We start from the raw sequence: 26,523 nt of genomic DNA, 5'->3' as shown, positions 1-26,523 counted from the left end.
GGATACAACTAGATCTGAAGAAATATACGAGCACTACAGCGTTCATCCACTGCATTCAAAACAAGCTAAAGGAGCTCCAATAATAGTGTGGGAGAAAACTTTAGAGGTTTGATGTTTTCCTCTACTATTTCCAACTAGAGTAGGCAGATGGTATGAGAGCCATGGAAGACACTGACCACTGGTGCACCACAACTAGGGCCCTGTAAGGGAGTCCCTATCCCTAGTAATCAGTTCGCAGAGTGTGGAGGATGAGTGGGGTGGTAAGGAATCTACAACAAACATATGTTTCTTACAGATACATAGTTACCGAAGGTAAGTGACGTTCATCTGAAAGACAGTTAATTGTAGATTCCTTACCTTAGAATAGATACCCCAGCAATACCGTCCCCGGAGGGACTGCGAACCAAATTAAAACGATAAAGTCCTGGAGGACCGAACGGGGGAAATACCCGTTCCTCAGGACTTGGCTGTCTAGGCAGTAATGTCTGGTAAACGTTATGCATAGATCTCCACGTTCCCGCCTGGCAGATGTCAAGGAGTGGGACTCCGCGTGCCAAAGCAATGGTTGCTGCCGTAGCCCTAGTGGAATGAGCAAGCAACCCCCTGGAGGATCCTTTTTAGCTAAAGCGTAACAGATCTTTATTCAAAGGACAACCCATCGCAAGATGGAACGTTTTTGTACAGCCCGGCCTTTCTTAGCGCGCGCACACATCCAATAAAGAGTTGATCATCCAACTGAGAGTCTTTGGTGCAGGCAAGGTAGAATGATAGCGTCCGTTTAGAGTCCAGATGGTGGAGTCTCTCCTCTTTGTTGGAAGGGTGCGGAGGTGGGGAAAAGGTAGGCAAGGTGATGGATTGACCTATATGAAATGGTGTCACCACTTTAGAAAGGAACGAAGGCCTTGTTCTAATCACCACTTTGTACGGATGCACAGAGAAGAAAGGGGGCTTGGAAGAAAGAGCTTGAAGCTCACTCACCCTGCGGGTATAAGTGATGGCCACAAGAAAGGCAGTTTTGAGAGTGAGGAGCATGAGAGGACAGTTATGAAGAGGCTCGAAGAGAGCACACAAGGTAGATGAGAACCAGATTCCAGTCCCACTGGGGCATTCTGTAATGTAATAAGCTATTTGTATAGCGCAACTGTCACTCCGAAGAGCATTCTGGCGCTGAACGGAACCCAGAAAAGGAGGCTTAGCTGGTTAACTGCTTGCGGTAATAGGGAGACATCATATCAAGGTTGTGCAAAGGGTGTCCTATGCAGAGAAAATCCATGCTTTTAAGAGCTTTCCTAAAGAGGGTCTCGGATTTATCATGATCTGGCGAAGCTAAACAGGAAGTTTGTTCCACGCCTTGGAGCCCATCACGGAGTGATTTTTTTTCTCCCTTCGAGTCTTGCCTTTCGCGGGTACTTGGGCCTGAGGCACCATTTTTATCGGGAGACCTGGTGGAACGCTGGGTGGTAGGAAATGTGTGTGAGCCCGGTGATGCCACACTTTCCCACACAAAAATGTGTGAAAAAAGTGATTTTTTTCAGCTAAAATTGAGGTTTGCAGGAAATTCTGGGTAAGGAAACGTTGGGGGAATCCACGCAAGCCATTCCTCGCTGGCAGCCCCCGGGTGTCTAGTTTTCAGAAATGTGTGGGTTTGGTAGGTTTCCCTAGGTGCCAGCAGAACTAGGGTTCTAAAACTACAGCTAGGTACTTTACCAAAAAAGGCTCATTTTTCACTGCGAAATTGAGGCGTTTCGCGCAGATTCCTGTTGCGGGCACTAGGCCGACCCACACAAGTGAGGTACCATTTTTCTCGGAAGACTTTGGGGAAGGCGGGGTGGGTAGAAATTTGTGGATCCACGCAGATTCCAGAACTTTCCATCACAGAAATGTGGGGAAAATGTGGTTTTTTGGAGAATTGTTTAGGTTTGCAAGGGATTCTGGGTAACAGAACCTGGTGGGAGGCAGTCAAGTCACCCCATCCTGGATTCCCCTGGGTGCCTAGTTTTTAAAAATGTATAGGCTTGCTAGGTTTCCCTAGGTGCCGGCAGAGCTAGTGTTAAAAAACTACAGCTAGACACTTCGCAAAAAAAGGGTAAATTTTCAATGTGAAAATGTGGTGTGTTCATGTTGCTTTTGAGCCATTTCCTGTCGTGGGCACTATGCCTACCCACACAAGTGAGGTACCATTTTTATCATGAGACTTAGGGTAATTCTGATCTGTAAAGCAACTGTTATTACCTATTGATTTTTTATGCATTTCTGCCTTCCAAATGAAAGACATTGTGTAAAAAAGAAGTCATTTTGAAAAATGACCGATAGTTTTCATGCTAGTATGAGCATTCCCAATTTCGAAAATGTGCAAATATGTACTGTTTCTAAACTCTAGAATTTGTTCCCATTTCAGAAATACATAGGTGTTTTTCATACAATATTTCCTATATATCCGGAACATAATAAAAAACCATTGCAAATTGCTGCTCAGTTTTTGACTCTGGGTTCGTCGGGTTCTTGGTGAACCTACAAGTCCTATATATCCCCACAACCAGGAAGGTCCAGCGGATGTAACTGTATATTGCTTTCAAAGAGCTGTCATAATTACAAGAAGTTACAGGTGAAAACGTTGACTCAAAAGGCTGTTTTTTTCAACTAATTTTCAATTTTTCCTATATTTAACTGTTAGTTTCTATAAAGAAACCTTGATGGATCTACACAAATGACCCCTCGCTGAGTTCAGAATTTTGTCTACTTTTCTGAAATGTATAGCTTTCCAGGATCCATTATTACTGTCACACCCATTTCTATCATTAAGGAGGTTGAAAGCACAAAAAATAGCAAAAATAGGCTATGTCCCAGACAAATGCCACAGCTCTGTAAAAAATGTTGGTTTTCTGACAAGAGTCTGTCATTCCCTAAAAGCTAGGAAAATGGTGATTTCAGCCCCACAAACCCTTTTTTGATAACATTTGCAGGGAAAAGCCCAGATGCTTTCATTTGCAGCCCGTTTTTCCCATTTTTCCCCCCCAAAAAACAAAATTTTGCTGAATTTTGGCTAATTTCTGGGACCCCTCCAGGGGAATCCACAAACCCTTGGTACCTTTAGAATCCCCATGATCTTGGAAGAAAAGGACACAAATTTGGCATGGATACCTTATGTGGTCAAAATGTTACAGGGGCCCAAGTGTGCACTACCCCAAATAGCCAAAAAAAGGCTTGGCACAGGGGGGACAAAAGGCCTAGCAGCAAAGGGGTTAATCTACGCCTGACTGAAGAGCCATGTTTTTAAATCCTTCCTGAATACCTGCTCTTTCTCGGCCAAGCGCAAGTGGGTGGGAAGTGTGTCTCAGGGCTTAGCCGTCCATACCGAGAATAACCTGCCACCTCGCATGTGATTAGATTTCAAGGCTCGCTCCTGCTGGTACAAGCTAATCCTACTCCTGAAGTAATGTGGCCATATGCCCCTTAAGGCTCTGGAGGACAATGTCAGGGTTTTAATTTCGACCCATTTGGCAACCAGGAGCCAATGAAGCTGCTTCAGATGAGGGAGAAGTGAAGGCAAAAGGGGACCCGACGAATGATCCTAGCTGCCGCATTCTGAATTATTTGCAATCTAAGATCAGAAAAGCTGGAAGCTCCAAGTATGAGCTATTGGCATAATCCAAATGTGAGGTCACCAATGCATGGACAATGATCTTTCGGCTCTTCTCTTGGAGAAAACACAATAGCATTCCAACAGATCTTAAACAGGATGAGGAAATCTGCCGGATTTGAGCCGCACAAGAGAGATCGGCATCAAATCTAATTGCTGGATTTCTAGACGACGAGACCGGTGGTGTTGGAGTATTCAAATCCAAAGGCTACTAGAGGCTAGATGGAGGAGACATCGCCTGACTAAAAAAAAGAGCACCTCAGTCTTGTCTGCGTTTAGTTTCAAAAAGTTAGTGTTCATCCACTTTGCGATAGCTTTTAAGCATTCTTTGAAGTTAAGGCTGCTTCTGAGTGTTCTCTGAACGAAAACACAAGCTGCATGTCATCCACATACAAGAGAGCCTTCACTACCCAGGATTCGATGAGAATGGCCAAATGGGCTAAATATAGATTAAAAAGTAACGGGCTAAGAGCAGAGCCCTGTGGCACTCCACAAACCAACGGTTTGCACGAAGATGAAAAAGGGCGAAGGAAGACCCGCTGAAATCTATCTTCTAAAAAAGACCACAATCAGGGTAAAACTGTGCCCTGAAAGCCAAGATGACTTATTCTCTTCAGCAAGGTCGCATTAGCTACAGTATTGAATGCTGCCGACAGATCAAGTTGCATTACCATAACAGAAGCACCACCGTCCAGCTCCTCTTACCGCTTCAGACACCTCAACTAGTACAGTCTCCGTGCTGTCACCTGCATGGAAGTCTGATTGCGTGTCATACAGCAAACCAATGGCTTCTACGAAGGAGGATTATTGGAGCTAAACCTTTTCTAAGATTTTTGCAGGTGCCGATACAACTGAAAGTGCATGAAAGGGTCATCTGATACTACATTAAAAAAGATTTGATTTTCAGGTAAGGTTCCCATCAACCAAGACAAAAGGTGAAAGTCAAACAAAATGCTGGAAAATGCTAAACCAAATAAAAAATAAATCAGTACAAATAAAGGTTTAAAAGAAATAGACCATTCCATCTTTACACATTTAAAAAGTAACAAGTACTTAGATCAGCGGGCAAGACATTTGCAAAATACAGTGATCTAGGATAAATGACTTATAGAAATGCGATGTAGCGTTTCGTCACCTTCAACTACTCTCACATATGCAACAAATAGTTATTTCTTAGTCGCCAGAAGGGGAGCTGGATGTGATGCAGCACCCCAAAATATAACTATACTGGAGTTCAGAAGACAAACAAATATCCCTTCTAATTTTTGTCTTCATCTTCTCACATTTACTGTGTGCTCAGAGACAGAGGTCATACGCAAGGTTGTATGAGCTGACAAATAACAGTTTATTCATTTATCATGGAGATTAGCATTTACTTTCTCTGACTACGAAGTGAGAGGATTTTGTAAAGTGTACTATGACAATTTTGCTTGAGTACAGGGAACGTGACAGGAAAGGCTGTAGGATGTCAATTTATTTTCAAACACCACAAAACCCAAATCCTGTAAATGAACTGTACATATATTTCAAAATATATCAGCAGTCAAAAGAGCACAATTGAAGCAATTTTTTTCTGAAGTGCCATTTCAATGAGAAATGTGCAGTCTGTCAATGACAGTGAGCTACCAAACCATGCTTTAGTAAGATATTTGTGAGTGTGCACCAAAATGCACTCTGGCTAGCTACAAATCATACACTTACTCTCCTGCTGAATGAACGTGGCTCATTTGCTGTACCTGTTCTTAGTGTGATGCTTGGATTTTTCATTATTGCTATGACTGGTATGCAACACAGATTACAGTACCCCCACTCTGAAAACTGTTGAAGCACCACTGAGTTGTTTTGAAAAGGAGCAGGAGGATAAATACCTTCAGCTGTATGGGAAGAACTAGGTACATCGATTCTTGGAATTGATTCAGGAAGCATCACTGGTAAATCCTCATCCATAGTAAGCCCTTCAAAAAACAAAAAAAGACTAGATAACAGTCAGTTAAAACAAAGGACGAGACAGTCAAATACTTTAGCATGCCAAAGTCGGGGTTGGGGGGAGGCACTAGAAGCAACATGTAATAGAGGAAGTACACAAATAATGCTTTGATCCTCTAATTTCTAGGGCTTCGCATTGGGACACGCTAATTACAATTTTTCGACATTCTAGATTTATACCTGAGAACTCTATGTATACGTGGTCTATCAGCCTTACTACAATCCATATTCTTGCATTTGACACCATGTTAAACAACCATATACATTATACAACTCATGCTTTAGTAGCATCTAAAAAACGAAACTGTTGAAAGTGAAACTAAACTCAGTTCTGAACTGAAATATTTTACATCACCCATCTTTTCTGTAAGACGTTTTAATCAAATTTCCTAAATATGTGCAATTAACATCACAATTTGGCAATACCTGGACACATTATGCAATGTAAAACTTCCTATCAACTTCATTGGTTACCTTTTGCTCAGTTGTCTTTTCTCTAAGACGATCACCTATCTGCTTACATGGATGACTATTTCCGTCAGCTGTTTATACAGACTGGTGTCTGATTCACTGCCTGGTAGCTGCAGTCCTTCTATATATTATCCTCTGAATATTATCTCAAATTTCTCTCAACTTACTGTGAGTTGGAATCAAACATTTTAGAAAATAAACACAAATATAAAACAGTCAAACAAACATGTGGCATTTGCTAATTTGGACCGCACTTGTACATGTCTTACTTAGAAACATGCCATGAAGTGTAGCGTGCTGTCAAAATCCAAAGAAAATCAAATCCCTGGTCACTATAGAGGTTTTAAGACACGTTTTGCTTTGCTTGGTAGAGGCTAGAATAACACTACTGTTTTGTGTTCCTGCATGGTAGAGCGCCAATACAATGCTCAGAGGTCTGCACAGTAAGCCACTAGGGCTTCAATTAAACAAAATGGCGAACTGGATTTCAGAACCAAGACTTCTTTAAGACAGCACAGGGGCAGAATGATGCATAGTTCTGAATGCCCCATTTGGAACGTCCCTGTTAGGTTTTCTTTTAATTGTCCATCACAGGTAAGTACGAATGGGGGGAAAGGGGATGGGGATACAAGAAGAGACTGCCAAGGACCTCTGTGTTCGGTCAGCTCTGCCGCTTCTTCTTTTGAGTTAGCTGAAAGCAATTTACAATTCTCAAACTCTTTAATTATTCAATAAATAACATTGTACAATTATATTAACCAATGTCCTTACTAGAGTAATACTTGGCCTTTGCTTCTCTTATCTTCTCTTGTAGATAAAGAACCGAGGAACTTCTAGCAAGAGGTGTGGAATACCACTGTACTACATAGCAAGAAGAGGAGGAATGAATTATGCTTTAGTTTAATGGAAGATGCATTAGCTCTAATTGCTAATGAGAACGAGGTAAGACTAACTCTTGTATTTAAATGTACTCAAAAATCCTTTGTTAGAATGGAAGCTAGATAGTATCAATAAGTGCTACACTCTCCTCATCATAGTAAACCTTTTAACTAAACACTTTTGAGCTGAGAAAGGATTACGCAAATTGACTGAGCAGTGTTACATTGTAACCATATATGCGGCGAGGAAAGAATACACGCCCGCATTAAGTTAACTCCAAGAAGCTCTGACAGGATAATTAATCCGAATGCAACTCCAAATTAGTTCGACTTCGAAATAAATGTGTGCCAGAATAGACACTAACCTGAACCCCTGAAGCACTGGAAATGCAGGAACCGTCGGAGCTAAACACCGGCCAAGACGAGTCTACCCCGGCTGACTGGATGCGACGGAGCTACGGGAAAAGCAGATCTCAGGGAAAATCTACGGTGAAGTGCGCAGTAGAATGTTTACGTGTGCTTCACCAAACCAGGATATTCTAAGGAGAACTAGACTGCTGCCTAGCAAGCGGGCAGGAGGCCATCTTATATGACCAGCACTGCCAGCATGCCCGCCAGCTAAGATCACCACGAGACCCAGAGCCTTGCTTGCAGAAACTTGAAGTGGAAATGATGGCCACGGTAGGGTCACGAGGAGGAAACCTCCGGTGAACCCTGACAGTACCCCCTCCCAACTGGGTTTCCTCCAAACGTGATTAAGTAGGATATTTAGTGTGGAAGGCCCTGAAAAAAAGTGGAGCATGGACATCCGTACTTTTCTCACAGGATCAGTCATCTGGGACGTAACCTTTCCAGTCAATAAGGTAATAAATGTCACTGTTTACCCTTTTGGAATCTAAGATTATTTTGACCTCAAATTCGACCTCACCATCAATCACCAAAGGAACAGGAAGGGATGAGCGTCGCAAGACAGGTTGAACCTTTTTAAGCAAGGAAATGTGAAAAACTGGATGAATTTTGGTAGCTTCTGGGCGAGTTAAATGGTAAGTGACTGGGCTGATAATTCTCTCAATAGGATAGAATCCCACCAAACGAGGCTGAAACTTACGGGGGAGCTTTTAACTTTAGAATTTTGGTACAAAGCCAGACCAGGTCACCTATTTGAAAATTGGGTTCTTTCTTTCGTTTCAAGTCAGTAAAGTGCTTATAGCGTTCCTTGGCTAATGTCAAATTCTGAGTAGCCGCTTGGTGAATCTTGGTTACATGTTGGGCCATTTCCTGAACTGCCGGAACTTCTACTCTGCCAAATTCAATTTCGGAATTGGGATGTATGCCGTAATTCATGAAGGGTGAATAACCTGTGGACACATTTTGGGCATTATTATGAGCAAAATCTGCTGTCCACAGGTTGTCGGGCCAGTCATTGTCTTCATCAAGCAGATAGAGCCGTAGATACTGTTCTAATTCATGATAAGGCGCTCAGTCTGCCCGTCAGTTTCTGGGTGGAAACTGGTGGAGTAACGATTGTCTATTTGCAACCACTTGGTGTAAGCTTTCCAAAACCGGGACAGAAACTGGGAGCCCCCATCAGTAATTGATATCTTAGGAACCCCATGGAGTCGTATTATAGTTTGGTTAAATAGCTGGAAGAGTTGTTTCGCTGTGGGCACCCCCTGAAGGGCACAAAGTGTGACATTTTACTAAGGGTGTCAACAAGCTAGGATAGTGTCAAAACCATGGGATGATGGTAGTTCAACAATGAGGTCCAAAGAGACTGTGTGCCGCGGATACGGGGGAGTGGGTAGTGGTTGCAACAATCCTTTAGGAGCTTGCCTGTTTGATTTTCCCAGTGCACAGATCTCACATCCTAAAACATACTGACGTATGTCTCGACTCATGTAAGCCACCAAATTTTGCGCTTTATCAAGTCTACTGTCTTTTGCACTCGTTTGTGGCTGGCCAATGGGTTGTTGTGACACTCGTACAAGGCCTTTGTTTGAAGATCTTTGGTGGGCAAAAATAACGCTTATCCTTGATAAGGCAAACCATTTCGGATAAGTCTCTGTGGGTCTTCAGCCAACCAGTTCCCGATTTCTGTTGAATTCAAGGTATTTTGGATTTGTTCTTCAAAAGGTATTGGGAAAATGGTTCCTATGACTCATCTGGAAGGATTTATTGGTTCTCGATGGTTTTTGTCTGGTTGTCAGTTTCCAGTCTAGATAATGCATCTGCTTTCCATTTTTGGAACCAGGTCTATAGGTTATAACAAAATCATAATCTGCAAAATAAAGCGATCATCGCAGCTGACGGGGCGTGAGGGTTCGGGCTGATCTCAGAAACTTCAGGTTTCTATGGTCGGTGAATACTGTTACCGTGTGCTTAGCACCCATTAAATAGTGCCTCCAATCCTTAAAGGCATCCTTGATCGCCAAAAGATCTTTCTCTGCGATAGTGTAGTTACATTCAACAGGGTTGAGCTTACCAGAACGGTAAGCTACTGGATGCAGTTGCCCCGTTTCCTTATGTCTCTGGGAAAGTATTCCCCCATTGGCCAGTTCTGAGGCGTCTATTTCGAGGTAAAAGGGTTGAGTAGGATCAGCATGAAGTAGAATTGGTGCTGTGGTGAAGCTTGTTTTTAGCAAGTTAAAGGCTTCCTCAGCTTCCTCAGACCATTTAAAGGTTATTCTTTTCTTTAACAAGCGTGTCAATCAAGGGCAATATTTTCTGTTCGCGAACCCAATGAAGCTCTAAACTTCCTTGATGGTCATGGGTGACTTCCATGCGGTTACCGCTTCCACTTTTTGCTTGTTCATCGTTATTCCAGAGGGTGACAATACGAATCCTAAAAACTCAACCGTGTTTGGGTTGAATGAACACTTCCCCAACTTAAACAAGGAGTTCTCTCGTAAACGTGGTAGTATAGCACAAACTTGTGCCCCATGTTCCCTTTTGTGTTCTGGAATAGATAAGAATATCGTAATTGTACTACACAATTGCACAATTGTGGATAAAGTCACCCAAAACATCGTTGATGAAATATTAGAACGCTGCTCGAGCATTGCACAGACCATACGGCATCACAAGATATTCATAAAGTCTGTTTTTGGTCCTGAAGGCCGTTTTCCACTTGTCGCCTTCTTTGAGCCTGATCAAGTGGTAGGCTCCGCGCAGGGCCCATCTGGTGTATATTGTTGCCTCCTTCACCTGGTCTAAAAGAACCAAAATGGGGTGCAGCAGGTGACGATTTTTTTACAGTTATCCGGTTTATCGCTCTGTAGTCAATGCAAGGCCCGAGATCCCCCCTTTTTTTGGTAAGAATAAGAGAGGCGAAGAAACTGGAGACTGATGGCTGGATAAATCCGTTCTTTGGTGTTTCTTCAAATATTCCTTTAGGTGCAGATTTTCTTTCTCTGTCAAGGCATAGATGCGACTGCATGGCAAGTTCGCTCCTGGTTCCAGATAAATTTTAGTCATAAGACCTGTGGTGGTAATATATCGGCCTCAACTTCATCGAATACTTCTGCAAAATCTTGATATTTTTCTGGAATCTCGGTTGTCTGTATGACACACAGACACACCATTCTCACAGACCTGTGCAGCGACACTGGGTTCAGGCTGGTTCTCATTTTCCACAAAACAATGTATTTTGCAATACTCTGAATCTAACTGGATGGTCCTAGCCCCCCAATCAATGGATGGATTGTGTTCTGTTAGCCATGGAAGCAATAAAATCATTTGGAATTGAGGGGAGTCGATCAGGTTGAACTGTAGTTTCTTGATGACCTTCGGGGGTGATCATTTGCACAGACTCTGTATGACTCGTTATTGGACCGGACGTCAAATTGGTTCCGTCGATCGCTCTAACTACCTCACTTTTCCTTCCTGAGTGCGTGTAACCCTATGTGTGTAGCAAATTTCAGGTCACAGAAGTTTCCGGTTGCTCCAGAATCTATCATAACAGATATGTCCTTCAACACTGTATTGCAGAATTTTAACGTCATGGTCAAGATCAGAGGAGGAGAGGATACTTGCAAGGTATTGGCCAAATGATTTATTGGAGCTGTTTCTCCATTCGCATCCACCAGTCCAACTCCACTTACTGGTGGTGGTGCTGCAAGTTTTCCTTTTCCAGAGGTCTTAGGTCTCTTTAAACAAGCTTTTACAAAATGCCCGCTACTTTCAAAGTACAAACATAGTTTATTTTGTCGCCTCTTCTCCCTTTTCCTCTTTTGATAGAGGACCACAAATGGCGCCAATCTGCATTGGTTCTACTCCAGAGGCACTCAGTAATTCGAACTGCAGCAGACTTGATTCGGTCAAAACGAGGAACACTCAGTCGGAAGTCCCTTTCGTTCGCCCTTCCATTCATTTTGTCGAAAATCTATCTCCAACACAAAATCCACTAATGCTGAGATCTTAGTAGGACGATTCGGAATTTGTGCCAAGGCGTCTTTCAATTCTTCTCTCAATCCTCTATAGAACACTGCTGCCCTCTTATCTTCTGGCCAATTTGTTTCCACAATTAACTTGTTGAATTGGGCCAAGAAGGTGATCAACTCCTGATTCCATTGCCTGAGCTCAAGCAATTCATTGTCTGTGGCCTGTGATGGCCTTCGCCGATCAAAAATTCAAAGAAATTCCTTTTTAAAGTCTTCAAAATTGTACAGGATGGGATCATAGTTAGTCAACATTGGCATAGACCACGAGGCAGCGCCCCCACTGAGATAGGATAGGATGAACACCACACAAGATTGAGCATCGGGGAAAATTGTTGGGCGGCACAAAGTGAAGAGAACATGGAGTAAGAAAAATGTGCACCTTTTGGGGATCCCTATTAAATCGCTCGGGGGGCGGGGGGGTCGAGGGGTATTACTGGAGATAGTGAGTGAACAACTTGAGTGGGAGCAAAAGAAGAGGGAATGGTGCTAGGTCTTTGTGTTTCCTGACTAGTCCCTGAATCGGACCCTCCCATTCTATTTGCCAATTCTGTAGTTTCCCTCCTTGAACTAATTATTCTGGTCTCAGAATTCTATTTTCCTCTCTGACTGCTTCTAAATCGCTTTGGATATTTCCCAGGATGTTTCCAATTTTTTTTAAATCAAACCCTTCAGCCATTCTGCTCAGGTGCTAGTACCAACGTGGGCACTTCACTCTGTCAGAACCAAGACTTCTTTAAGACAGCACAGGAGCAGAATGATGCTTAGTTCTTAATGCCCCGTTCGGAACATCCCTGTTAGGTTTTCTTTTAATTGTCCATCATAGGTAAGTACCAAGCGGGGAAAGTGGATGGGGATATAAGAAGAGACTGCCAAGGATCTCTGTGTTCTGTAAGCACTGCCACTTCTTTCGAGTTAGCTGAAAGCAATTTACAATTCTCAAACTCTTTAATTATTCAATAAATAACGTTGTACAATTATATTAACCAATGTCCTTACCAGAGTAATACTTGGCCTTCGCTTCTCTTCTATTGTCTTCTCTTGTAGATAAAGAACCGAGGAACTTCTAGCAAGAGGAGTGGAATACAACTGTACTACGTAGCAAGAAGAGGAGGAATGAATACTTTGTGCTACTCTTCACCAAGGAGAATTTCAGGTAAGAGAAATTATGCTTTCGTTTAATGGAAGATGCATTAGCTCCAATTGCTAATGAGGCAAGACTAACTCTTGTATTTAAATGTACTCAAAAATTCTTTGTTAGAATGGAAGCTTGATAGTATCGCTATAAGTGCTACACTGTCCTTATCATAGTAAACCTTTTAACTAAACACTTTTGACCTGAGAAAGGATTACGCGAATTGAATCTGAGCAGTGTTACATTGTAACCATATATGTGGCGAGGGAAGAAAACACGCCCGCATAAGTTTAACTCCAAGAAGCTCTGTCAGGATAATTAATCAGAGAGCAACTCCAAATTAGTTTGACGTCGAAATGAATATTTACCAGAATAGACACTAACCTGAACCCCTGAAGCACTGGAAATGCGGGAACCGTCGGAGCTAAACGCCGGCCAAGACGAGTCTACCCTGACTGACTGGACACGACGGAGCTACGGCAAAAGCAGCTCTCTCAGGGAAAATCTCCGGTGAAGTGCGCAGTAGAATGTTGGCGTGCGCTTCACCAAACCAGGAGATTCTAAGGAGAACTAGACTGCTGCCTGGCAAGCGGGCAGGCGGCCATCTTAGATGTCCAGCGCTGCCAGCATGCCCACCAGCAGATCGCCACGCCACCCAGAGCCTTGCCTGCAGAAAGGTGAAGTGGAAATGATGGCCACGGTAGGTTCACGAGGAGGAAACCTCCTATGAACCCAGACACTGCATCCACAATACTGGAGGATAAACAAGAAAATTGAATTCACCTGTTATCCAACTTCTCTCACAAGGACGGACTGTTTTTCCTCACGGTGTACACATTAAATACAAACAATATACATAAGAGGTAATATTCTCTTTTTTGGTTTTACAAAAGGTACTTAATCCACCACATTAATGAGAAAATATATTTGACTGAAAACACAAATGTTATTACCCTTTTGTGATGCAAAACTAAAAGAAAACGTCTCCTTGGGGGCAAGGTGGGCCCACAGGTCCAAAAAAGCATTGAAAACAATATCAGTGTGAGTCATGCTGGATCCGCAAATCTTGGTAAAAATATTTTTTTTAAAAGGAAGCATGGACTTCTGCGCTTTGCTTCTAACTGCCCGCAGTTGAGCCAGATCCCTAGGGCACGTCCAAAATATGTAGGAGTGGAGCATGGGACCTCCCTTGTAGAAGCCCTCAAGCCCCAGAGGCCCACCACCTCCCGAGGCATTCTTCATTTGTGCGGGAATTGCCCTGAGCAACACCCTTGCCCAGGGAATCGCCACCAGTGCAAATGTATAACTGCGGGGGAATCGCCACCTCCCCGGGGTTAAATGTCATTAATGCTGGGTGCTCTGGCCTCCCTGCAGCACCGGGGTCTGCCACCTCCCGGGAAAAATGTTAACCACGAAAATGGTGGGCCCCGGGGACCACCACCACCTGGTATAGACCGAGACCTGCAATGGGGGAGGGGGGTGTCATGTGGCCCCCCTTCTGGAGCCATAGCTGTCCCTGGGGACCGTCATCTGCTATGCCCCAGGGGTGGGCCCCCCGGGACATAGCTGTTTGTTATGGCTTGGCGGGAGCATTACCGTCCAGGCCAAGCCATACAAAACTGTGCTCCCTTTAAGCAAGTTACACCATTGAAAATGCTCTTGCTTGCTAAAAGCTAGCACACTTGCTTTAACTTGCTCCCTCTCTTTCAAAGCAATACTGGATCCCACAGGAGGGGGGCATCTGGCATTCCCACACACTACAATGTGGGCATCCTGGGTGGGACCAGGGCACCCACACTAGAGGCAGGGCCCGAGGAGATAAGGTTCCAGGTGCCTGAATCGTCCCGGTCAGAGGACGGGGGGGCACGCGCCTTCCCTTGTTTCCTTATGTTTTTTAAAATAAAGAAAAAGGCCTGGTTTAGGGACCAAAATGAGCCCGGGGTAGGAACCGCTCAACCCCGCTCCCTTTAATAATAGAAAAAGGAAAGTAAAAGGCAGGGCCCTCGGGGATAGGGTACAGAGGCAAGGGCAAGGAAAAATTAAATTTTTTCAGCTAAATTTGAGGTTTGCAGGGTATTCTGGGTAGTAAAACATTGGGTGGTCCACACAAGCCATACCTCCCTGAACTTCCCCGGTTGTCTAGTTTTCAAAGATATCTGGGTTTGATAGGTTTCCCAAGATTGCCGCAGAGTACGGTGCCAAAAGCCCAGGTGAGCACCTTTGAAAAACTAGGTTGTTTTTACCATTCACAGAAATGTGTTTTTCTTTTTTTTCTTTTTTTTAACTAAGTTTGAGGTTTGCTAGAGAGGAGTAACAGAACCTGGTGACGGCCGCACAAATCACCCCCTCCTGGATTTCCCCTGGGTGTCTAGTTTACAAAAATGTATAGGTTTGCTCGGTTTTCCTAAGTGCCGGCAGAGCTAGGGTTCAAAACCCACAGCTAGGCACTTTCCAAAAAAAAGGATCGGTTTTTACTGTAAAAATGTGTTGTGTCCACGTGTTTTGGGCTGTTTCCTGCCATGGGTACGAGGCCTACCCATACAAGTGAGGTACCATTTTTATTGGGAGGCTTTAGGGGATTCTGGGTGGGTGAAAGTTTGTGGATCCACACAGATTCCGGAACTTTCCATCACAGAAATGTGGGGAAAATGTTTTTTCTTACAAAGTTTGAGGTTTGCAAGGATTTTGGGGTAACAGAATCTGGCGAGAGGCACACACGTCAACCTGTTCTCGATTCCCTTGGTGTCTAGTTTTCACAAATGTACAGGTTTGCTAGGTTTCCCTAGGTGCCATCTGCTCTAGGGCCCAAACTCCACAGCTAGGCACATTGCGATAAAAAGGTCAGTGCAGAGGATGACAATTGGAGGGATGTGATAATGGCACCCAGAACAATCACGGCCTCGGCGAGGCTCCGCTTAGTCCAAATATACTACCTCCATGCCACCTACCTCACACCGCTGCGCCTCCACCATGCAGGGCTTAGACCCAACGCATCATGCCCCCGCTGTAGCCAACCACAAGCTTAGTTTTACCACATGGTATGGCTTTGCGCCGTAGTTACACCCTTTTGGGAATCGGTGGTGGGGGAACTCACTGAGGTTCTGGGCTAGGAGGTTTCTCTTAATCCACTGAATGTGCTCCTGGGGGTCGCCGAAGGCCTGGATGAGTCCAGAGCAGGCAAACTCTTTCTGAACACAGCCATAATGGTGGCTAAATGGGACATTGTGGCAAATTGGCTGAACTCGGCTGCGCCCACCATGACATAATGGCGCAGAGAGGTGGATTGTTGTATGACGCAGGAGAAGCCCTTGTATGAGGCAAGGGTGGGGGTGATAGAAGACTGACGCCCCCCTTGGACAGCTGTGGGCCCGTGGTGGGAGTTAGTCAGCTCTCGTGTACGTCTCATGACTATCAAAGACGTATTCAATGCCATAATAACACCATGTTTCCGCTGTACGCTGATGTCTTTACTTTTGCTGGTCTTCTGTTTTCTTTTTGTTCGCTTTTTCACAAAAATCAATAAAATTGGTTATCGAAAAAAAGGTTAGTGCCTAGAGGCCTTCTGCTGCCGGATGGAAGGTGGGGCTATTAAAAGACTGACTTTTTTGGGAGGGGGGAGGGGGGGGTGGGGTAACCGGGGCATTGGTATGTCTCCCCTCCCCCTCCCCCACCCCCCCCCAAAAAAGTCAGAAATACTGGTTGTGGCAGAATAAAATGGGGGTGCAAAGCCCTTGCCCAAGAGACCACTCCCCACTTCCTGGTGGCTAGTGGGTGAATCCCTGATTGGGGATCCACTAGGGAAGGGTACCATTGGAAAGGGGAAGATTCTCCCCTTTCCAACGATAGCTCTCCCATGTGTTTCGGTGCTCTGGGGCCAAGATAACTCCACAAACACTGAAACTGTGAAACTGAAACTAAGTTTAGTTTTCATTGTAATGACGACAGCGTGCCATGTGCATGATATTCATTACAAGGAAAACTAAAAATATGCCTTGGGAAGTTAAGGAAGCTCTTAACCACCTCCCAAGACAAAAAAGAACAAGCAGTGGCATAGCCAATAGGTCTCGCCGATGGAAACTTATAAGTGTTTAGCCAGAGATATTGACTTTGCCTATGTCTTTAAGCTGTGCTGTACAGACGTCTGCAGCAAGCAAAAAAAAGTTGTATTAAAGAAGTGTCAGAAACATTTTTGTTACCTTAGATATGACCAAGAAAGCATTATGTACAACTGAACGACCATATTAAAAAAGTATTAACAACAAATAATGTCTTGAGTTTTTTGTTGTCCTTTTAATGCTGGCAACTTGTATCTGCCTGTGCCAATGGTTGCTTGCTTCTAAACAGATTTTTTTTTTTTTAGCAGACCACAAAGGGGTTCATTTTTGCACAAATATTTCGAGCATTTCGCTGCTGTTGCTTGTGGGGTCAGAGACAGCGGTACATTCCCTGGTGGTCTGATTTGCTGGAAATGTGTTAAAGTAGTTAGTGAAGAGTCCCACTAAAACTTAGTGCTCGAGGAGGAAAAAAGCATGACATTTTTAAAGATTCTCATGCTCAAGTTGCCTGTCGAAAAACACACATTTTGTGGGGGCATATAATCTGTAGGTGAAGCGTGAAGGTGACAACCTTTGCAAAAGTGTGTGTGCAAATGTGTTACATTCACAAAACATTGTAAGAAATTACTGGAATTAGTAACGTTATGAAAGTGGGCACTTTTTTCTGGTCAAGACAAATATTCCTTAAAGCAACACTCCAAAGATAATGTGCCACACACCGCCACAAAGAGACATCAACAGCTATATGCTATCCCAAAAGCTGGTATAGAAAATACTTGCTGGAGCAGGTGAATGGTGAACAGGAAAAAGCGAAAGACATTTTCCGCAAACTCCTTGCGCACAGATTGGTCTGAATGACTGCAGCCCGTTTTTGACCATATGCGCACAAAAGGCTTTGCAAATACAAGTCTCATCCAAAAGCACCCTTTTGTAATATGAAATGATCACTTACGTTTAACTTGCACATACATCGCCCAATAGTTTTTTCTACCCTGCTTAACAGGTGTTCTCACCCAAATCAACAGTACTCAACTTTGACCTCAGAAAGGCGAACTGGAGATTAAGATTAAAGCAAATGTAAACAGCAAACTGTCACTCAGCCCTTAAGATTTTTTTTCTGCTGGGAAGTTTCCCTGCAATACACGGGCTAATGTGATGATGGAGTTCTGCAGTGGAGATGAGGAAAGTTGTTTGGCAACTGCTAAGTGTTCATATTTCAGAAAGAATCACAGGGGATTTAGCAGGAGAGAAGGAGACAGAACTACTCAACGAGCTGGCGAATGGAAGCTGGCATTCAACGAGCACCCATGTGACAAAATAAGGAGAAATACACCATGCATCAGCGCCATTTGCATCGCAAATAAGGCGAGCAGTGTGGCATGGTGGGTTCAAGGAGGCCTGGCGTAGCAGTGTTGTACATTGAACCGGTGGCTCAGCTCGGTAATGTCAGAGCTCGGAACTCATGTTCACAGGTTCGATTCGTTACTGAGCTTGTTTGGCTTTGTTAAAAAAAAAGACTTTTAATGGTTTGTAACAGCTTTAATTATGTTGTGAGTTGTGGTATGGAACTATGGCTGAATTTGTGGCAGCCGCGTTGCGCTGGGCAAGCGTTTCTAGGTTTGGTTGTGGCTCCAGGGGAGGAACGTCGTCCACGCCGATCAGTTTGTGCCTGGCGAGGGAATTCACGGGCATTTCTGGTGCAGATGGGAACAATGCACTCACTTGTTGCGTGAATGTATTTGCATCTACATAGAGCTTACTACCCCTGATGAGACATTGAGGCGCTTTGTGAATAAGTTGAGAATCTCAGCATGACTGTGGCACAACACTTGACACTATAGAATTAACATTCAAAGCTTCTCATTGTCGAGGCCATCGGTTGCTTTTGGATGGTCGAATGGGTGAAAGTGTCCTGTGGTTCTAATTTTAGGGGGACGAAGGCGATGGTCCCAGTTAAGATTGCTGGTGCAGGGTAAGCTAGGCTTGTCCATCCTTTCTGCAATTTTAACCTTTCTGCCTATACCTGTAGACCGAGATTAGGTCAGCTTAATGACAGCTGGGTGGCACGCATCTGGTACCGCGGAATGAATGCTTAGAGCAACAGAGGAGCTACACTTACTGGTGCTAACCAGTGATACTGTGCAACATCTGTGCTGAAGGCATGGCTGCGTGTCTTTACTTACTGCGCTTCACTTTTAACATTCATAAGATATTAAAGTATACGTTATTGTTTGCAGGTGCATTATTATGGAAAATAAACAGATATTGTATGCGACGCTGCCATATGTTTAAGCAACAATCACCCCAACATTCAAACACTAATAAATATTTAAACTTAAAAGGTAAGTTTGCTGCCAGTTCGGAAGACTGCCTTAGTGCACTCGCTGCACTGTGCTTAATTGCTCAGCCCATCATTGGAAACAGACAATTAGCAATGCCTGCTCCTATATTTGTAAGCTTTGTTGCTGCACAGAGCTGCGCGAGCACAGAGCTGCGCGAGCGCAGCCAGCGGGTTGAATACAACTCAGCATTCAGCCCCGAATTGTACGTACCCGGCCTGCATGCAGCAGAGCGTGAGCCACGAGACAGGCATTCTCCTTCGCCGATCACTTTGTGCCTGGCTGGTAAATTCGCATGCGTTTCTGGTGCGGATGGGAGCACAATGCACACTCTTGTTGCGTGAATACTAGTGGGCTGACAAGAACTGCAGGGGCTTGCCCCTGTAGTTGGGTGGGAAGGCTCCAGTGGCATGTGAGTGTGCTAGCATCGATTATTGCCAGAAATGTCAGCTTCTGGAGGAGAGGAGGTTTGTACCCTTGTTCCCCCAACACGAACAGCCTTGGGAGTCCACAACAGAGCAAAGCAGCACAGAAGAGATGCGCGACCCCGGCGAGCGTTGCATACAGGAAGGGGAGTGGCCACGTGAAGAAGGGGAGCAGGAGGTGAGCCTGCGAGTGGTGCGCACGCTTGGGAGAGCAGTCTTCACTTCAAGCACTGCACTCGTGCTTGTGGCGCGCCTCTGCTCGCACCCGCAAGATGGATGCTGCCACAAGCACGAGTGCAGTGCTTGAAAATTGATAGCTAAAGGCTCTCCTATGCAGCGCATGCGCGCTAGGTAGGCGAGACGAACAAGTTACTTACCTTCGGTAACGCTTTTTCTGGTGGATACAGTATCTGCCTGTGGATTCCTCACCTTGTGAATATCCCCTGCGTCAGCAACATTAGGAAACTTTTGTAGCAGTCCAAGCCGATGAGGTCGAAGAAGACGTCACAGAGACACGGCTCCGCTTGCGACTCCGCTGACGTCACCGGCTCCATAAGAAGACCTAGTCGGCGTGATGACGTCAGTTCCGCCCTTTTTTTCCGTGCCTTCGAGGCACACGGACGGACTGACAGCAATATATACACAGTATACACCGTACATAATATACAACGCAACACACACAGTGTGGATAATAAAATAGAAAGGCAAAAGAAACACAATGCCTTCGACAGCAACAAATACATTTTGAAACACCATCATATACTAAAGGTATACAAGGGTGGACAACGGGGAGGCGGGTGGGTCAGTGAGGAATCCACAGGCAGATACTGTATCCACCAGAAAAAGCGTTACCGAAGGTAAGTAACTTGTTCTTCTGATAGATACATCTGCCAGTGGATTCCTCAACTTGTGAATAGATTACCACAGCAGTCCCCACTCCCGGAGGGTGTCCACCCTTCTATACCAGAAAGTCCTGAAGGACGGAACGAGCAAAGTGTCCGTCTCTCCTCACCTCGGTGTCTAAGCAATAATGTTTTGCGAAGGTGTGGAGGGAGGCCCAAGTTGCCGCCCTACAAATGTCCTCCACAGGAACGCCCCTAGACAAAGCAGAAGTGGAAGAATTTGCTCTAGTGGAATGAGCCCTTAAACCCTCTGGAGGTTCCTTACCAGCCAGGGAGTAGCATATCTTGATGCACAAGACAATCCCTCTGGAAAGGGAGCGCGTGTGCACTGCTCGACCTTTCCTGCAGCCAACAAAGCCCACGAAGAGCTGGTCATCAACTCGAAACTCTTTTGTCCTGTCCAGGTAGAAGCTCACCGCCCTCTTAGGGTCCAGGCGGTGAAGTCTCTCCTCCTCCTTGGAAGGGTGAGGGGGAGGATAGAAGGTAGGAAGGGTAATGGACTGCCCCAAATGGAATGGAGTTACTACTTTAGGCAGAAATGCAGCCCTGGTCCTGAGTACCATTGTTTCAGCATTAATGGTCAAAAACGGGGGTTTTGAACTCAGAGCTTGAAGCTCACTTACCCTCCTTGCCGAGGTGATTGCAATGAGAAACACCGTCTTAAAAGACAACAGTCTCAAGGGACACTTGTGTAAGGGATCGAAGGGAGAACCCATCAGATAAGTTAAGACAAGATTTAAGTCCCATTGAGGCACAATAAAAGGAGTAGGAGGAAACTTATTTGTAAGGCCCTTTAGAAATCGTAAAACAATAGGCGATTTGAACAATGATGGTTGATCCGGCAACCAAAGGAATGCCGACAAGGCTGAAAGATATCCCTTTACAGTGGCAACAGCAAAACCTTGCTGAGCAAGAGAAAGGGCAAACTGAAGAATGTCAGATAAGCGAGCCCTCAAAGGATCAACTGACTTCTCTCCACACCAGAGAACAAATTTGGACCACCTATAGGAATAGATAGATTTGGTGGAATGACGTCTGGCAGACAAAATTACATCTACCACATCAGGCGGGAGAGAGAAAGAATTCAGGTTGCCCATTTCAATCTCCAGGCATGAAGGTGTAAGCTCTGGAGGTGGGGGTGTAGAACCTGCCCCTTCGACTGAGAGAGGAGGTCTGCCCTCAGAGGGAGACGGAGCGGAGGGCACGAGGAGAGGTGGAGAAGATCTGTGTACCACACCCTTCTTGGCCAATCCGGGGCGATCAATATAACTTGGGCCCGGTCTTGGCGAATCTTCCTCAAAACCCGCAGAATCAAGGGTATGGGAGGAAACGCGTAAAGGAGTCGTGAGCCCCAACTCAACTGAAAAGCGTCCCCCAACGCTCCCTGCATCGGATACTGGAGACTGCAGAATGACGGGCAGCTAGTGTTCTCGTGAGTGGCAAACAGATCCACCCGAGGGGTTCCCCACATCCGAAAGACGCGACGAACCACCTCCGGATGGAGACTCCCCTCGTGGTCGGCGGAGAACTGTCGACAGACTGTCTGCATGCACGTTCAGCACCCTGGCCAGATGATTTGCCATCAGACGAATCTGATGGTCCTGAGCCCAGGACCAGAGACGCAGAGCCTCTCTGCAGAAACAAAGAGACCCCACTCCTCCCTGCTTGTTGACATACCACATCGTGGTAGTGTTGTCCGTCAGGACTTGAACCAACTGACCACTAAGGGAAGGGAGGAAGGCCTTGAGTGCCAAACGTATCGTCTGCAATTCCAGAAGGTTGATGTGAAGCAACCTTTCCTGTGGAGACAAAAGACCCTTGACCTGCAGATCCCCCAGATGCGCACCCCACCCTAAAGTGGATGCATCCGTTATCACTGTGGCCACCGATGGAGGTAGATGGAAGGGCTTTCCTTGAGACAGATCGCCCTTGACATTCCACCAAGACAGATGAGCTGCAGCTTCTCTGGAGATCCTCACAGACTCCCCGAAATATCCTTTGTGCTGATACCACTGCCTGCGGAGACACCACTGGAGCGCCCTCATGTGCCAGCGTGCATGGTTGACCAACAGAATGCAGGAAGCAAACAGACCGAGCAGACGAAGGACCTTCAGGACTGGAACGACCGCTCCCTTGTAAAATAAAGGAATCATTTCCTGTATGTCGAGAATCCTTTGTGGAGGTGGGAATGCTCGACACACAGTAGTGTCCAGTACCGCCCCTATGAACAGGTTGTGCTGAGAGGGCACCAGGTGAGATTTGGGCACGTTTATCGAGCAACCCAACTTGTACAACAGCTGAGTTGTATGCTGCAGATGATGCAGCACCTTCTCTGGCGACTCCGCTTTGATCAGCCAGTCGTCCATATAGGGGAAAACTGAAATCCCCGACCTTCTGAGATGGGCTGCCACCACTGCCATCACCTTCGTGAAGACTCGAGGTGCAGTAGTAAGACCAAACGGAAGGACCGCAAACTGATAATGTTGCGATCCTGCCGTAAACCAGAAATACTTCCTTTGCGACTTCAGGATGGGGATGTGGAAATACGCATTCTGCAAGTTGATCGACACCATCCAGTCGTCCTGATTCAGCACCTGAAGAACCTGCGCAAGGGTGAGCATCTTGAACTTCTCTTGCTTCAGATAAAGATTCAAGATCCTGAGGTCCAATATCGGACACAACCTGCCGTCCTTTTCTCGGAATCAGGAAATACCGGGAGTAGCATCCCCGACCCCTCTCCTGCTCTGGAACCACCTCTATCGCACCTTTCTGCAGTAACTTCAGGACTTCATCCTGTAGGAGAAGACGGTGGTTCTCGGAGCAAGCCCCTTGACAAGGAGGGTAATTTGGAGGAAATTCCCGAAAGCGAAGGGCGTACCCACTTTCTACAAGATCTAGAACCCAAAGATCCGTAGTAACAGATTCCCAATCTTGTAGAAAATGGGTAAGCCGGCCCCCCACAGGACCAGCATGATCCAGAATGGCAGATCTAGGGCTGCTTTGCAGTGGTGAGAGGGGCTGAGGAGGAGGAAGAGGAGGAGGAGGAGAGCTGACTGCCATGTGTGCAATCCCTGACTCTGTATCCCTTATACAGAGAGCTCTGCTGTTGTTGCTGCTGGGTTTGCCTGTAGGAACGAAAGGTTGCCCTTTTGAAACCCCTATATAAACGATCCCCTTGACTGGGATTTAAGGCCCAAAGACTTAGCCGTAGCCTTGCTTTCTTTGAAAAGGTTCAAGAGCAGCATCTGCCTTTTTGCCAAAGAGCCCAGAGCCTTCAAAAGGCAAGTCCAACAGTGTTGACTGTACATCCGGGGAAAACTCAGAAGACTTCAGCCACGCACTCCTAGTGGCAACAGAAGACCCCATGACTCTCGCTACTGAGTCAGCTGTGTCCAGTCCACTCTATCACTTGTCTCGCTGCTGCCTGGGCATCCGCCAGGACCTCATTAAAACCAACCCTATCCTCCTCTGATAGTTTGAGATAATTTCTTTGCAGAATCCATGAGCGCATGAATATAGCGTCCCAAAAGGCAAGTGGCATTCGTAGACTTAAGAGCCATGCTGGCCGATGAAAATACCTTTTTGGCCGATTGATCTAACTTCTTGACCTCTCTGTCACTTGGAACCTGGGGAAAAGCACCTTTAGACTTCTCTGAACAAGCAGCCTGAACCACCAGGCTCTCAGGCGACGGATGAGAAGTTAAAAACTCAGGGTCCCCCAGAGCTGCCCTGTACCTCCTGGCAACTGTCTTCGAAACTGCGGGAGCAGAAAAAGGCTTACGCCACACTTCCACTACAGGATCTATGATGGCCTCATTGAAGGGCAACAAGGGTTCCGAAACAGTAGTGAGAGAATGCAGCACCTCTGTCAAAATGTTCGACTTGAACTCAGTAGAAGGCAAATTCAGATCTAACAGCTCAGCCGCCTTCCTTATGACTGCATGATATGGAACCGCATCCTTTGAGGGTTCTTCAGAAGGCAGAGTAATATCCCATTCAGGAGATAAATCCAAACCACTAGCCTCTTTTAGTTCTTCAAAAACGTCATCAGACTCCACAAGCTCCCCTTCTTCCGCCTCTTCCAAAAGGTACCTTCGCTCATCAAGCACCCTTTGTGCCTCCCTCCTAGACCGGATTCTTACAACTGGCGTCGGCGGTGCCGTGTTCAATCCGACGGCGCCGGAGCCGGCGGCGAACGTGGATCCGCGGGAGCAGCCGGCGTCAAACGAGGTCAAACCGGCGCCGGTGAAGGGAGCAGTGTCGATGTCCTCGGCGCCGGTAGATGCCAAGACGGTGTCGGCGGAAAAAATGGCATGAAAGGGGCCTGTGGATAGGCTTGAGGCACCCCCAAACTGAAGGCCATTGGACCCATCGGACCCGAAGGTGCACCAGTGGTGTACATGGCTCTTGAAAATACCCCGTACACTGCATTTAGATAATGCGTGGGGTCCTGACCTGGTCCAGGGAACGCAGGGTACTGATCAGGCATCACCGGACTCGGGCCAACCGGCACCGACGGTGGAATTTGCGGGGTCGTAGGCTCACCCGGTGCTGAAAGCTCCTCAACCGGAGCCGGAGACGAAGCCGAAGATGGAACCGGCATCGGAGATGGAACCGGCACCGGAGATGGAGCCGGTGAATGAACCAGTGAAGCCACTGGAGAAGAAGGACCAACAGGCGAATCCAGAACGGGTGAGGGAGACACAGAGTCCTTACGGCGTCGAGAAGGTGACTTCGACTTCGGAGCCGTACTCTTGTCAGAGTGACGTCGTGAAGAATGTCTCCTTTTCTTTTTGTGCTTCTTAGATCTTGAAGCATGCCCCGAAGTCGACTTAGACGCCGACCTCGATCTTGACCTCGTTCTGGACTTTCTCCTAACTCTCTTCTCCTTTTCATCCTCGCGATAAAAAGCTTCGCTTCTCTCTCCTTGGTGCTCATCTTGCGACAGCAAGAGCATCCATCCACATCATGGTCCGAAGAAAGGCACAACACGCAGTCGTCATGTGGATCCGTGATCGACATATGCTTTCCACATTCGAGACAGGGCTTGAACCCAGACTTCTTTGTCGACATTTTCACAAAAAAAGGACAGAGAAATCCAGTAGAAATACAAAGTAACAGTGAAGCTACAGACAGATTCCCGAAATCCGTTGGCGTCGACTGAGCGGAAAAAAGGGAACTGACGTCATCACGCCGACTAAGTCTTCTTATGGAGCCAGTGACGTCAGCGGAGTCGCGAGCGGAGCCGTGTCTCTGTGACGTCGTCTTCGACCTCATCGGCGTGGACTGCTACAAAAGTTTCTGAATGTTGCAGGCGCAGGGGATATTCACAAGGTGAGGAATCCACTGGCAGATGTATCCATCAGAACTAAAAATAGGAACTCCCTTCTCCGGTTTACAGCAGTGATTTTTTGCAAGTGTGCTCATGACGGAATGGTTAAGTCATGAGCACACTTGTGCTCATGACGGAACCATTCCGTCATGAGCACAGAAGGGGTTAAAGGAAGAACTACTGGACTCCAGAGAAAACTTCTGGATGTAACATTTAAAATCACTGCATCCACATTGACTGAACATTACTGACAATATCACCCGATTGCTGCAGATCTCAAGAGCGCTCAGGACTGCATTGATTTCACATTCCAAATGGAACCGTCACTCAATGTTTTTTGAAAATTCAGCTGTCTCATCTGTGCAGCCACTGAGCAAACCATCGTGTACTACCCGAGGAAGGCGAAACCTTTTAGTTGAAATATATTTTTGTTATTTGTAGAATCCATCTGTTTGAGTCACATTATTGGATATTTTATTTTTGCACCTCATTGTATCCTGTTGATCCAGATTTTTGCCCTGGTTGGCTGTTTTCTTGTGATTCTTCATCTTCCCTCCCCCCCAAAAAATATATTTATATATACATACAAAACTCCCAGTTGCAAGTTGGTACTTCTAGCTACAAGCAGACACTTTACTTTTCCCGAATTTTCACAACATTTTCAAAACTAGTTTGCCACTCACTTCAGCTGCCGCCTTGCGTGTTTCAGGGTAATCCGTTAAGCCGGGGTCGAGAAAAATGTGTGTTTGCCGGGATGGTGGTGTGTCTCAAAAAGCGTTTTATCCATGCAATTTCCCATAGCGATCGAACACACTGCTTCAGCTCGAATCGCTGAATAGAATTACACAAAATTTGTTAGAAAGGTAGATCTTGGTGCAACAAGCAACCTTTATGTACTATGGTGTAAACCCCTTGAGCAGTTTT

The 26,523-nt window shown here is 45.8% G+C and overlaps 1 protein-coding gene across 9 annotated transcripts in view; it reads right to left on the bottom strand.

Moving 5' to 3' along the window:
• The window catches only part of TDRD6 (tudor domain containing 6), a 2,207,410-nt gene that overhangs the window by 922,567 nt on the left and 1,258,320 nt on the right, over window positions 1-26,523 (bottom strand). For all 9 annotated transcript variants that reach the window (XM_085610557.1, XM_085610549.1, XM_085610550.1 and 6 more), the window contains one exon: window positions 5,509-5,595. In XM_085610557.1, coding sequence (XP_085466683.1) covers window positions 5,509-5,595 — 87 coding nt within the window. The remainder of the gene's footprint in view (window positions 1-5,508; window positions 5,596-26,523) is intronic.

The sequence above is a fragment of the Triturus cristatus genome, chromosome 6 (assembly GCF_964204655.1).
Source record: "Triturus cristatus chromosome 6, aTriCri1.1, whole genome shotgun sequence".
Classification (NCBI taxonomy): Eukaryota; Metazoa; Chordata; class Amphibia; order Caudata; family Salamandridae; genus Triturus; species Triturus cristatus.
The sequence above is the reverse complement of the archived record's forward strand: the minus strand, read 5'-3'. Positions and strand labels throughout refer to the sequence as shown.